This window comes from Myotis davidii, unplaced genomic scaffold, assembly GCF_000327345.1.
Source record: "Myotis davidii unplaced genomic scaffold, ASM32734v1 scaffold84, whole genome shotgun sequence".
NCBI lineage: Eukaryota > Metazoa > Chordata > Mammalia > Chiroptera > Vespertilionidae > Myotis > Myotis davidii.
Genome location: NW_006295735.1, coordinates 1,393,570 through 1,408,414, shown reverse-complemented (window position 1 = coordinate 1,408,414; position 14,845 = coordinate 1,393,570). Strand labels below are relative to the sequence as shown.

The 14,845-nt window shown below is 39.1% G+C and overlaps 1 protein-coding gene across 1 annotated transcript in view; it reads right to left on the bottom strand.

The window, feature by feature from the left end:
• Positions 1 to 3,108: 3,108 nt before the first annotated feature.
• The window catches only part of SLC46A3 (solute carrier family 46 member 3), a 14,143-nt gene continuing 2,406 nt past the window's right edge, over positions 3,109 to 14,845 (bottom strand). Inside the window, exons 3-6 of the mRNA XM_006770371.2 lie at positions 11,685 to 12,555; positions 10,126 to 10,209; positions 6,425 to 6,581; positions 3,109 to 4,298 (exon numbers count right to left, since the gene is read on the bottom strand). Of these exons, the coding sequence (XP_006770434.1) occupies positions 4,214 to 4,298; positions 6,425 to 6,581; positions 10,126 to 10,209; positions 11,685 to 12,555 (1,197 nt within the window). The 3' untranslated portion in view covers positions 3,109 to 4,213. The remainder of the gene's footprint in view (positions 4,299 to 6,424; positions 6,582 to 10,125; positions 10,210 to 11,684; positions 12,556 to 14,845) is intronic.

Below are 14,845 nucleotides of genomic sequence, written 5' to 3'. Positions count from 1 at the left end.
AAATAAGACCTATTTTTCAAGCCCCCACTCAGCCAGGTACCGTACCAAGAGTTTTATATTGACATGTTTTATGCAGTCTATAATCTAAAATGCCAGTATTTACACTGAGAGGCACACCTCTCCAGGAATCAGAATATGTGTGTCTTCCATGTAGAGCAGGTTTGGGGCAAACTCCTGCCCATGAGTCAAGCTTAGCTTGCTGCTTTGTTGGAGCACAGGCCAAATACGTTCTTTTCTGTATGGTCTGTGATTGCTTGTGCCATGAAGACGGGGAAGTAATTAGGCCAGACTGTGTAACCCAGCCGTGAGCAAACTACGGCCCACTTGTAATGAATAAAACTAAAAAAAAAAAAAAAGACCGTACCCTTTTATGTAATCATGTTTACTTTGAATTTATATTAGTTCACACAAACACTCCATCCATGCTTTTGTTCCGGCCCTCTGGTCCAGTTTAAGAACCCATTGTGGCCCTCGAGTCAAAAAGTTTGCCCACCCCTGGAACCTGACCCACAAAGCCTAAAACATTTACTCTCTGGTCCCTCATCTGAAGTAGTGATTCACATCCGTGGCCACATTCTGGAATCACCTAGAGAACATCTGAAAATGTAGTGATGTCTGCCTTCCCCTCCCAGAAATTCTTACCTAGTCGGCCTGGACTGGGACCTGGGCACAGGAGGTGTTAAAGGTTCCACAGGTGATTCCACCTGGCAGCCAAGACTGAGAATCATGGCTTGGTATTTGTGTTTGTTTTACTTTCCACTCCACTCTAATTCTGCTCATTTGCATTAGGCTGACAAGCACTCATCTAGGGCAGTAGTTTCCACATCTGGATGTGTATCCATCACTTGGGGCAGTTTTTAAACTAGTTTCCAAGACCCCACTCCAGACTGACTGAATTAGAATCACCAGGGACTGCTTTAAGTTCCTCAGGTGGTTTTGATATGCAGGCATTTCTTTAAAAGAGGCCTGAACCTAGGGCACCCTGTTCTTTAATAGCAAGAGTTTGGGATATTGATTGTATAACTAGAGGATTATTTAATGAGCACAGGAGTGGAGAAAAGGGATTTTTTGAGGCAGTGTAATGCAGGTTGTAGTGATCCTATTGAATAGTCCAGACTTATAGAAATATATCCTCTCTAGTGATGACAATATTCATTTCCATTAGTTATGGTATATCTACCCCCCCCTTGCACAGTGCTGCTTAAAAAGGAGCATGTTTTTCCTTTCTGTTTCTCTTTTTATGGACTTGATAAGAACAAGTCATCCATTAATATTCTTTCTGCTGATAATCAGATACACAGGTTACATTATGGGAGATTAGATGATAGCTTTTCCCCAGTTCTGTCTTGACTGTATACCCCCATCAGCTGGTGTGTTTCTCTAGTCCAGTGATGGCGAACCTTTTGAGCTCGGCGTGTCAGCATTTTGAAAAACCCTAACTTAACTCTGGTGCCGTGTCACATATAGAAATTTTTTGATATTTGCAACCATAGTAAAACAAAGATTTATATTTTTGATATTTATTCTATATATTTAAATGCCACTTAAGAAAAATCAACCAAAAAAATGAGTTCGCATGTCACCTGACACGCGTGTCATAGGTTCGCCATCACTGCAGTCTCTTCAGCATCATTTTCACTAATCATCTCATAGGATAGTCACTTTGGAGATGGCTAAACTCACTCAGGCTATATTTTTACCCTGGGCCACCTCAATCCAGTCCCCTGATGTACTTTACTACATCTCAAATAGTTTTTGCTCAACTGAGAATCATCTGTCAATCCTTCAAAACAGTGTCATCTGTGCTCTCTTCAGTTCAGATGAAATGTGCAAAATCATGGAATGCTGAGCTGGAAGGGAGTTTATTACAGACCATCTTGTCTAACCTCAAAAGGGCAATACTGTAGGTACTTTAATTGGGTACAGATCGTGCTAACGTGTTCTTTGAGGGACACCTCATGCTCCAGCTGACACAATTCTTGAAGCTGGGTTTATAACCTGTCAGGTGTCCCCCTAGCTGTGATTGCGTAACCAGAGGATTATTTAGTGAGCACAGGAGTGGAGAAAAGGGCCAAGTCCATCCTGTGCAGTACTACTGCTTGTCAAATCACATCTCTCTGGGACTTACCCTATTTGTCTGTAAAATGAGGAAATGAATTGCTCTATGCCAGTGGTTCTCAACCTTCTGGCCCTTTAAATACAGTTCCTCATGCTGTGACCCAACCATAAAATTATTTTTGTAGCTACTTCATAACTGTAATGTTGCTACTGTTATGAATCGTAATGTAAATATCTGATATGCAGGATGGTCTTAGACGACCCCTGTGAAAGGGTCATTCGACCGCCAATGGGGTCGCGACCCACAGGTTGAGAACCGCTGCTCTATGCTATAGGTTATTAAGAGGATAAAATTAGGTGATATAGAAATACACTTTGTAAGTAGGAAAGTACTTGTACTTTTGATTTGGGAAGAGCAATGCACAGGAAGGAAAACAACAATAAATAAATCTGAGCATCACTCAGTTCTTACATGAGCTCCCAAACCTAAAATGGTCTTGGAAATAAGAACTCCTAGCACTTTATTTGTATGAGAGGGAGGAAAGGAGAGAGAATGAGAGAGAGAAAGAAACATTGATGTGAGAACACATATCCCATACGCTCCCTTAACCAGGTGTGTGCCCTGAGTGGGAATGGAACCCACATGGGATGGTGCTCCAACCAACTGAGCCACACCGGCCAGGGCAAGAACACCTCGTATTTTAAATGATGAGTGCTGTTTGCTGGTTAAGCAATCACTATTTTTCCTATAGGAAAAGCCATAAGCAGTGCTATCAAACAGAAGACTATCTGCTTTCAAGAGATTACAAAGAAGTTAATCAACTAGTTGTGCTTCAAGGCATTTGTGTTATTACATATGGTAACTTAGAAAATGGGAGATATTGAAGGACCTGTGAAAATACTCTCAACTAATTTAAAAAGCATACAGGCTACTATATTTTTCAATTTACTTGCAAGCTGGCTTGACAAGTATAGCATATCAGTGGTTACTCTCCTGATGCATTAAATATGTGGCTTTAAATTATTTTTACAAGTAAAAACAAAATTTTGTATTTGGTTCAACAAACATTTATTGAGGATATAATAAGGTATCAGACTGTATCTCCCCTCAAGATGCTCCTTGTCTGGTAGGGGAAACAAACATTACAAAGCCCTGGAAAATGCTAGGATGGAAGGAGACACAGAGCTGTGGGCTCTGCGGGACAGTGGGGCCGGACCAGGGTGGACACAGGGAAAATGTCAAGGCTTCACAAAGGAAGCAACATTTTGCTGAGACTTAGAAGTTTCAGTGTCACCAGGGAGGGAGGGCAAATGGAACAGCGTGTAAAGGATGAAAGCATGTGGTGCTTTCAGGGTCCAGGCCTGGGATGGGTGTGGGCCAGTAAGAAATGGATACCCTTTGACAGAAATAAGGAATGAAGACTGGTGCTATAATATCACTTTACTGACCGATTGACTATTCAGTTTTTACATTTCTTTAGAAGCAATTTTATTTATAATCTGATTTTTCTAATTACCCTTTGTTGCATATAGAAATATTATCATACCTGTCACGGATGAAACATATTAGGAAAAATGAAAACAATGTATTCTTTCAAGAGCTTCTATTTTAAGGATTTTGCACCTGTTAAAAGCTTTTACTATCAATAGTACCTTGATGGGCTCTATAAAACAAAGCACTACCTAATTAGAGGTAAAATTATAAATATTTAAAACTTCTATTATTATTTTTCCATTGAATGATTCATCATAATTTTTGCCAGTTGTCCTTCAAAATCCTAGAGAGGTCAGAAAGCTGTTTTATAAAGAAACGGAGGTTTCAGTGTGAGAGACTGGAGTATGCCAGGGAGGTTATTGTATTTGATCATATCAAGTGTCTTAATCCCTCCTGATACCGTTAAGTTTCAGTTTCTTTTGTAAATCCCAAAAGGGCAAGTGTTTTGAGATTTTTTCTCTGTACCGGAAACACATCACACGATGTTCATAAAGTGCTCGAAGTGCGCGGACCTCCAGGCGCTGGAGTGTGGCTCCTCTCCTTGCTCGGGCCAGAAACAAGACATAACCACTGACTGTCCCTGAAGCACTGACTGAGCTGGGTGGTACGCCTCCCGAGTCAGAGTGCATGGCATGAGCATTGCTTTGAAATCACAATGAATCATGGGTCTGATGTGTCTTCACTGGCATCTTCCTGGATAAGAAGTTCATTGCTTCTCTTGTTCCAGCTGCTACACTTGACAATACTGTACAAGCAAACAGGACATTTAAAAATTGCGACTAAGGCAACAGAAATAAATAGTCTGTATTCCACCTTTTCCCTGGTTACGCGGCTTCTGAGAAATTATGCAGATTATGCATAGAAAGAACATACTGGTATTTTGAGTCCTACAGGCTCATTTCCATAGCATTCTGAAAAGAATTTAAAAACTACATGAGTTCTGCCCTAGCTTGTTTGGCTCAATGGGAAGAGGGTCAGCCTGCAGGCTGAAGGGTCCCAGGTTCGATTTCGGCCAAGGGCACATACCTCGGTTGCAGGCTTGCAAAGGCAACCAATCAATGTGTCTCTCTCACATCGATGTTTCGATCTCTCTGTCTCTCTCCCTTCCAGTTTCTCTAAAAATAAATGGAAAAGTATCTTCAGGTGAGGGATTAACAAAACACAAAAAAAAACTACATGAGTTCTTTCTCTTCCAGATCCCTAAAATGTGCACGTGGCCCATTGTCTACTCCGTGTGGTCCACAAAAAATAATTATGACCAAAACTATGACTGAAGTGCATGTTCAGTAGCTATAAGTGAAGTAGGACAAGAAGCCATCTAGAAATAATTACAATAGTATGTAATTTTCATTTTAAAATTATTGAACAGTACAAGGTTAAAAAAAATCTCAGAAGACCACCCACAGTATTAGAAGCATTATTGAGAGGATAACTACCTTTTATCCAGCTGCACTGATTTTTCCTGTTATAAAAGTAATGTGTTCATAAGAGAATATGAAGACTAAAATGAAAAGTACCCACTATTCTACTCTCCATGCAGGCAATTCTTATACTATTTTTCCTGATATGGATGCACCATCTTTAACCATTGTACATTTTACTTATTTAAAAAAATTCTGCCATAATGAACTTCTTTATATATAAGTCTTGGCATTACTAAGCATTTCCTTGGGATAGGTTTCTAAAAGGAATCACTGGGTCAGATATTAAGAACTTTTAAGAAAGCTTTTGATACATGTTTACGAATTGTTTTCTGACAATGAGAGTGCCGAATAACATTACTACCAGCAGTGTATAAGGTTGACTGTTTCATCATGTACTTTTAATTTTGCCAATAGGCGAATAATTTCTTTTTTAAAAAGATGCCTAGTAAAAATCACTTTTCATCAAAATCACAGAGGAACTGTAGATACTACTGCACCCTGTATTACACAGACTGAGGGATCAGAACTTAATTGAAACACTATACACTGTGGTCCTACGATGAATGAGACATGAGCCAGCCCTCTAAGGAGTTCACAGCCCCGGGAGAATGCCTACAGCCTGTGCACATGGGTGCTGTCCTCCCGTACCCACAGCCACCTCCCCTAGTGCAGAGGAGAAGGCAGTGATGCCTGAAGGCTGGGCCCCAACTTCTTCTCCTGAGGCCTCACGGCCATGCTATCACCACGTGGAATGGGCCAAGCCCAGCAGAGACAGGTGAATGAGCTCAGAGCTTAAGGCTTTGGCCCCAGAGAATGTGTCAAATATATCTGCTTGGGAACGTTAGCAATCACTTACCTAATTAGCTTATACTTTTTTGTTAATTGAAAGGCAAAGGCATATGTTTATGCCTCTATCTTTTCATTCTATGTACTATTCATCAAAAGCATTTTGTACTTTGTATTTATTTGGATACTGACAATTAAAAAGGGAGTCATTAAACAAGCCAACTCTCTGGAAAGAGAATTCCTAACATTCAGTGCCTGCTATCTGCTCGTCATCATCCAAGAATCCTGATTAAAATATATCTTACAGTAATCTTTGACCACCAGGGGACATTACACTCTAGGAAATCATAGTCTGAATATATATCTATACCTAGCCTGAGATGCTAATTTAATCAATTGTTCATATTTAAAGAGATAGGGCCAACTTCTCAGAGTCTCTATCTGACCCAATCTTTCTTTCTCCTAGTTCTGGTCAATATGTCACTGTCTCTTTTTTCCTAAGTCTCCAAAATTATTGATAGATATTTTCATGTCTAAATTTTGTGAGAAATGTACATTTTGAGGCCAAACTTCAACAGACCTATGTACTTTTACTGGTGAGGCTATGGAATTCATTTAATTCAGCTATCCTTTGATAAAATGATTAAAAATAAGTACATACCATAGACTGATCACTGGAATTAGTAATAGACCAGCAGACAGCAGAAAGGTGAAGCCTGTGTACCATGCAACAGTTGCTGAATAAATTCCATTAAAAGTAGAAACTGCAATGACTCCACCAAGTGTTTCAAAGAACGCAATACAAGCAAACAGAGTCCCTGTTTGGGGGTGGGGTACAGGGGGAGAAAAAAGAAAAGACTGTGTTACACAACAAACAAAAACAAATGGAGAAAACTGTTAGTCATTGATAAGAACACACATGAGGACATACTTGGTGAGTGAAAGCTATGCCCTCAAAATCCCTGAGAAGACAGTAACCCATTTTGTGGGTGAAGAAACTGAGGTCAAGAGTGCTCCTTGGACTTGGTGTGAGAGATGTTGAAAACACAATACAGTTGACCTTGAACAACACTGAGATTAAGGGCACTCTCCCTCCTTCCCCTACAGTCGAAAACTTAACTACAGTTGTCCCTTGGTATCCACACACCATTGGGACCAGGACCCCTGTAGATACCAAAATCCATGGATGCTCAAGTCCCTTATATGGAGTGGCCTAGAACAATGCAGAGTAGTTCCAATGACAACAGGATAAAACTAAAAGTTATCACAATTCAGAACAGGAAATTGCAAAATGTGAACTAACCATTTTCAAATGTCACTACATTGAACAATATGAAATGACTTTTTAAAAGCCTTTATAAGTAAATGAAATAAAATATAAACAAAAATAAACTATGCATCCTGTTAAGTCTCTTTTGGCTCTAAGTCAAGAAGTAGACTTTTCTTTCCCCCCTCAAACAGCGTGAGATATAATGCTCTGCTTGCCCTGCTTGTACCATAAACCCACTCTTTTAAATGGTACAGTTCAGTGGCTTTTAGTGTGTCCATGGAGTTGAGTAACCATCACTACTACCTAATTTTAGAACATTTTCCTCATCCCAAAAAGAAACTGTACCCATTAACAATCACTCCCTTTCTCCCAAGCCACTGGAAAGCACTAATCTAAGTTCTATCTCTACAGATTTGCCTTTTCTGAACATTTCATATAAATGCAATTATATTTATATGATGAAATGTGGCCTTTTGTGACTAGCTTCTTTCATTTAGCATAATGATTTCAAGGCTCATCCCTGTTGTAGCATGTGTCAGTACTTTATTTCTTTTTATGGCCAAATAATATTCCATTGTACTGATATACCACATTTTGCTTATTCATTCATCAGTTCACGGACATTTGCATTGTTTTTTCTTTTTAGCTATCTATAATAATTAAAGTGTAATATGCTAATTAGACCTGATGACCTTCTGGATGAAGCCATGGTGGCGGGGGCCGAGCCCTTTGCACAAATTTCATGCATCAGGCCTCTAGTTATAAATAATACTGCTGTGAACATTTGTGTTCAGAATTTTATGTGGACATGTGTTTTTATTTCTCTTGTGTACATACCTTGTAATAGAATTGCTGAGTCATAAGTTAACTGTAACTTTCTGAGGCGCTACCAGGCTGTTTTGCAAAATGGTTGTATAATTTTACACTCCCACCAGCTGTGTATGAGGATTCCAATTTTTCCACATCCTCACCAACACCGTCTTTTTTATTTGGGCTATCTTAGAGTTTTGATTTGCATTTCCCTAATGCCTAATAATGTTGAACATTTTTTCATGTGTTTATTGGCCACTTACATATCTTCTTTGGAGACATGTTTATTCAAATACTTTGCCCATTTTCCAATTGGTTGTCTTTTTTGCTGTTGAGTTTTATGAATTCTTATATATTCTGGATATAAGTGCCTTGTCAGACATATGATTTGCAAATATATACTCCCATTCTGTGGGTTGTCTTTTCACTTTCTTGATGGTGGATAAAAGGTTTTAATTTGAATAGAGTCTAATTTATCTATTTTTTCTTTTATTGTTGTGCTTTTGGTGTCATAATCACTGCATAATTCAAGGAAGCAAATAGAATTTTACATACTAAAAAATGTTTATGTTATTAAGTTTTCCACTTATCATCACATATTCTATAAACAGCTGTATGAATACACTATACAGCTATATCTTGTGAGTGAAAAAGAATCAAGAAATTTGTTTTTAATTGATTGAATTATGCAGCCTTCCCCAGTGTTGACTAACCTGCCATAAAAAGAATAGTGTAATTATCAATTATTCATAAACAATTAATATGAACATGTGCATCAGGCTAAGACATGAAACAAAAGAAAAGTTCCAAAGTTCAATGATTTCCAGATGATACAAAGGGGAAGGGGGACAACTCCATACACCTGACATTTTACTAGTAACTAGTTCTAACTAGAAATTTAATTTCTGTTTTCCTTTTGTACTGGTTATTACCTGTCTTCCCCTTCAACTGTTTGCTCTTCTTGCCTTCCTTGTACCTGTGAGGCTCATTCCACAAATTCTATGACTTGGACTTCCTTGATGGCCCAACTTCCTATTGCACTTGGTTAAGGGGATGAAGGAGGAGAAAAAGGATGTGGTGTTCCTTCTCTGCTCCCTGTGTATTTGGGCCACCCTGTGAGATGCCTCCTCATGCACACTTCTCCCCACTGTATGTCATTAACATCTCTTTAATGAACCACCTGAGTGGAGTCCTGTTTTTTGCTAGGACTCTGATTCAGACCCAGCCTAAGAATACAAGTAGAGGCCTACATATTATATTTTAAATATTTACAGGTTATAATTCTGATTAACAAACTATTAAGTAAGATATGTTCTGCCTTCCTACTCTAAGAAATATACCTTTGCAATAATTTGGAAGGTCAGTCATAAATTCAGGATTCTCAGACTTTTTAGGATTCCATGTAGGGGCCTGACAGCTCTGGGAGAGCTGGCCTTTGGCCTCCGTCCCCAGCTGCAGGCGGCATCCCACCATGTGTTCTATCTCTTGCTCCACGCTGCTCAGCAAGGGCCTTTTACACATGGCTGCATACACCCTGCTCTGCAATTCCAATGTCAGGCCAGGTCTCCTATGAAGAGTCACTGCTTGGCTAACCCTTTGGTCTAAGGTGAGTACACTGAGGTCACAGTCCTACTCAGGAGAAAGGGCCTCAGGAAGAGGATTGTGTAGGCATCCCTGGATATGAGCCCCGAGCAGTTTGGCTATGATTATGGGGACCTAGGTACCCAGAGTGTACTCTAGAGGAGAGAGATGATGTGGGCTCAGAGGACATGTCCACCTGGCCCTGAGGTCTCTTCTCCTCTTGGGTGGGGCCTGGCAAGAGCAGACCTTCTAAAGTATGAGGCCCTTGGCAGGGGCTCCCTTGTCTGAAAAGAAGCCTCTCCCTCACACAGAACTTACCACTTAATTCAAAAGGAGTCTGTGCAGTCCTGGCTGGTTGCTCAATGGATAGAGCATTGGCCTCTGGACTGAAGGATCCTGGGTTCAATTCTGGTCACAAGCACATACCTCAGTTGCAGGCTTGATCCCCAGCTCTAGTTGGGGCACATGCCCGAGGCAACCAATCGATGTGTCTCTCTCACATGGATGTTTCTCTCTGTCTTTCCCCTTCCCTTCCACTCTCTCTAAGAAACAATCAAAGGGGGAAAAAATATCCTCAGGTAAGGATTAGAAAAAAAAGGGAGTCTATGCAGAAAAAAGGCTATAGAATACTCTGAAGCAAACACTGATTGTGCATAGATTTGAGATAGGTTTTGATTCATTATATTCCAAATTAAACTCACCTTGTTCAGTAGAATGAACCACTTTTGACATCATAGACCGTAGAACAGAAAGCGGCACAATAGTGAAGAGGAAGAGCAGCCTGACTACGAGAGAAATAGTTAGAAATCAGAAAACAAATGGTCAATTTTGTGTAAAACACTTTTTAAGTATTTTATTTCTATTTGCACCCTACGTCATTGCATCTAAAGACTGAATGAATTATAGAAGTCTACTTAGTGAATTAAGATGATAGACTATAGACAGGTCAGTTTAAGGTGAGTTTACTCTCAAATTCTTAATTCCAGTGCTAAGAACAAGAGTTCATGGAAGTCTTAGGTCCAAATATGCCAATGGAGATTGATCTGCTATTTCCCTAATTATTGTAGTAATCTCTTGTGTAGCAAGTTGAGACTGTTAGTTTTTTCTGGTTGCTTTTTGTTTTTGATTTTTCAGAGTTGGCATTTTTAGTGTTAGCATTCTTTTATTATATTGTTTCTTTTATTGATAAATTGGTTCTTTATCTTCTTGCTTATTCATTATTGTGACTGAAAAACTTCATGGACACAAACTGTACCTAGCCATAAATTATGACCCTTAATAGTCAGTAGTATTTTTAGGAATATAAAATAGTAATATGTTACATTTGCAGATCACTTTAAAGTTTTCAACATTTTCCACTTAGATGAACTAACATAGTTGGCCTTGTCAACTCTAAGGGAGAACTAGGATTTATTGAATACCAGGCATTGTGCTAAGTGCTTTACTGTAATCTCTTCTAATATTCATTACAATCCTTTGAATTAGGTAGTACGATGCCCATTTTACAGGTGAAAAAAAGAGGGTTCAAAGTATTTAATTAACCTGCCCAAGATCACCTAGTGCTAGAGATGGAAATTAAGCCCCATTCTGTTTGGTCACCCTGCTTCCCTGCAAGGTATCAAGAGGATGACACTGCCTTTTGTAGAGGTACACAGACTCTATCTTTCCAGATCCCAACTTGCAGGTCCTTTAGTCCTTTTGAACGCAGTATCTCACTCAAGCCCTACAAAAACCACTTAAGAATAGGTTATTAGAAAGCAGTCCAATTTGCCAAAACTGGTTCATCAAAAGCTAATTTATGAAATGACCAATTTGTCAAAAGATCAATATGAAAACCCTTGTCATAGAGAATTGTTTTTCTTGAATGTATTTAGTAAGTATGAATTTTTCTTCTAAATCTGTATACTTTATATAATTGTCTTAACATTTTTTAAAGGTAAAGTAGCCTTGTTAGCAGCATTTTAAGAAATACTAAATTTGGTGAAAGCTATATTGAAGAAGTAATTCATAAGAAGAATGTTCCTCAGAACAATTATTTTGGAAAATATGAAAATTTGGAAAACTCTGGTTATTATGTGAATTACCTTTTCAAGCAAATTGGTGCTCCGCTTCTGGAAAACTAGCTTTTAACAAATTACCATTAATTGAAGTAGAATGCATTAAACAGAGAATTTTATATTATTTCTCACCCAATAGACTAAATTCATTTGATATAAACTCCAAATTCACAGTTAGTTCTAAGGCTACATTTTTAACTCACCTAAAAGCATCATCAATGTTGTTTTGGCAAAAGCAGTCATAGCCATTCCCACCATGGTGGTAAAAATTCCAATGAAGGCCATGTAGATATCTTCCATACAGTAAGAAAAAAACCATATTCCTAGGAAACTACTCAAAAAAGAGATACTACCCAAAGCTGACCCATAACCTATAAGAACTTCATTCCAGCAGAGTGGTGAATTCAATTCATAGAGGATAAAAATGGGGGAAATGCCAATTATCACAAAAAAATAAGTGATCATTGTGAAAAGTAACAAACAGAGCAAAGACCGCTGTCCACTGTAAGCATTTTTAAAAAGCATGTAAGTTCGGTAAAATAGGTTTTTAAAGCTTTCACTACATGATATGGAAACATTCTGAGATAAGGACTCCTCCAGTGAATCACCAAGAAAAAATAAAATATAAATCAAGTTAACAGTATGAGCCATAGTAATAATGAAAAAGGACCACACAAAACCCAGTTCTCTAATAAAATAGCCAGAAGACAGTCCTGTTAATCCAGTAACAAGTCCAAGTATGAAGTCAATGATAGCTATTCGAATTGTTCTTTGTTTTTCTTCTTTACATTGATCAACTATGTAGGCGAAACTGGCACCCAAAAATGTGGTAGAGTTGCCAAAAAGTGCCCCAATGAAGGTAGATGCAATCAAAAGCTGGAATGGAAAGGTGAAATAGGAAAGCAAACAGAGCCAGGCACTGGTCACAAGAGCGCCAGCAGAAGTCAAAATCAAAGGGAATTTTCGTCCATGATGATCACTGTGGGACAGAAGTATGAACGTGGACACTAGACCAGGAATTAACCCACTTATGTCCATCTGCAGATTAAAAAGAGACACTTTTTTCTGAACTTCCTGCAAAGAAATAAAAAGAAGTCAGTGTGTTTACAGAGGTTTGTATAGTGCATATAAAAATAGCATGGTGTATACTACACATTGCCATAAGGTCAGGTATGGGGAATCTGGTGTGTGGGCTTACACAGCTAAAATCTTCATCCAGTTCACAAAGCACATAATCATCATAGCTCAGTCATAACATTCAAATTCCAATAAAATTAAAAATGTGTGTATTAATGTGTCTTTGTCTCACATAGGGAATCCTTAGACCCCAAGGCCTTGGGGACTGGCCATGTAATGAGTTTTCCTTCTTGTATGAACAATTAGCACTGAGAGATCAGATTTCTGTTCTAACACCAGAGCAATATCCTTTTCCGTGATATGTCTTTCTCTCTGCTCTAACGGGAGAGTGAATAGCATGTGTAAATGTGATATTTCATAGACTTTCATTAGGAAGAGCTTCAACGTCCTCTTTACATGTGTCTCCACAAACAGACTAGTGAGAAGCATTCCTTTCTTTACTAAAAATTAAGGTAAAACCCAAAGAGGAGCTTTGCACTAACTAAAAATGGAAGCATGCGGTAAACTGAGGAATGAGATAAATTCAGCTCTTCCAAGACCCCAAACGACTATGTATACACACAGACTGGCAGCTGTCACAACTGTTACACTAGTTATTTGGCAGAAAGAATTTAGGGTGATTTAAAAGCATTTTCTGCTTGCCACTTCTCTGTATTTTCCAAATTTTATATAAAGAATATGTGTAATTTTTATAAGGGGGATTACAAACTCATTAAAATATTTATTCATGTAATATTTAGAAAGCACCCTAAACAACTGATGAACCACAAAACTGTCAAATACTGAATTAATTTTTTAAAAATAGTAAGCCTATTTCTATTTTTACATATTCATGTAATTCAAACAATTCCAGGTGTGCAAGAAATGTTCTTGTCATTCAGACTCAAAACTTAGTCATTTAGTTTTAGCCTTTCCTTTACCTGTGCCCCCCTGGCACAATCTATTCTGCCCACCCCGTTTCTCAAGCCTTTATCTTTCTTTATAGTCATAGTTGCCAATGGAGCAACAACTCTCATTAGTGTCCGCCTGGACCACTCTGTCATCTGCCTGGTCTCTTCATGCAATTCAGTAAGTGTGCTAGTCTTCTCACTTTGCAGATCATGGACACTCTATCAGCATGTCTTTCACCTGCCTAGAAGCTTCACGACCTCCCCCGTGCCTGTGAGAGAAAGTTGACACTCCTTAGTCTGGTACTAAGGCTGCCAAGTCCAACTGCACTTTTCAGCATTGTCTCTACTCACTCCCCCGATACTCGGTCAGTTCCAGGCACAGTCCAGCTTGGATTTCCCTGAGAGCCCCAAACAGATGTAACCTCTCCTTCCTCTGAACCTTCTCTCGCAACAATTACCATTCCCCAGTTGTACTTTTTGGCATAATGATTACAGTTGAACTCTGGTGGCAGATGGTAATATGAATCTGATTCATACCCACCCCAACAGAATGATCTTCACAGCAATTAGAATGATCTTTACAAACACACATGAGCTCCTGTCACTCCTTTGTTCAAAATCCCCTAATGGCTGTCCTTACACTGGAATAAATCCAGCTCCTCGCAGTGGTGTGGGTGGCCAGAAACTATGACTCCTCTGATTTCATCTCCACTTCCTCACTCCTCAAACACTCTATGCTAATTTGCTTTTGCAGTTGCTGTTCCCTCCACCTGACTGTCACACAGCCCACTTCCTCAATTCAAATGTCACCTCCTTAGAGGGCCTACTATGATGGCCTTCCCCTTCAAGGATATTCCACTAACCCCATCAAGTGCTCTATCCCCTTATCTTGCCATCTGTTTTTCTTTAGAAACTTACCACTCCCTGACAGGACATATTTTAACTGATCTACTCATTGCGTGCCTCCTCCACTGTAACCTACACTCCAGGAAGGACAGAGCTGTAACTTCTTCGCCACAGTGGGTTGCAAGTTCAATTCCTGGTCAGGGCACGTGCCCAGGTTGCAGACTCAATATCTGGTAGGGGGTGTGTAGGAGACAGCCAACTGATGTTTCACCCGCTCTCACATCGATGATTTTCTCTCTCCCTCTCTTTCTAAAATAAATAAAAACATCTTTTTCTTTAAAAAAGGTTTAAATATAAATTGTTGAGCAAGAACAACTTTGTGATCTGTTGGTAACCCCAAATTGTCCCCTCCAATAGCAAAGTCCCTATCTTGAAAGTTATCTGAAGAGAACAGATCCCCCAACCCCGAAAAAGGAAAACAGACCCCAATG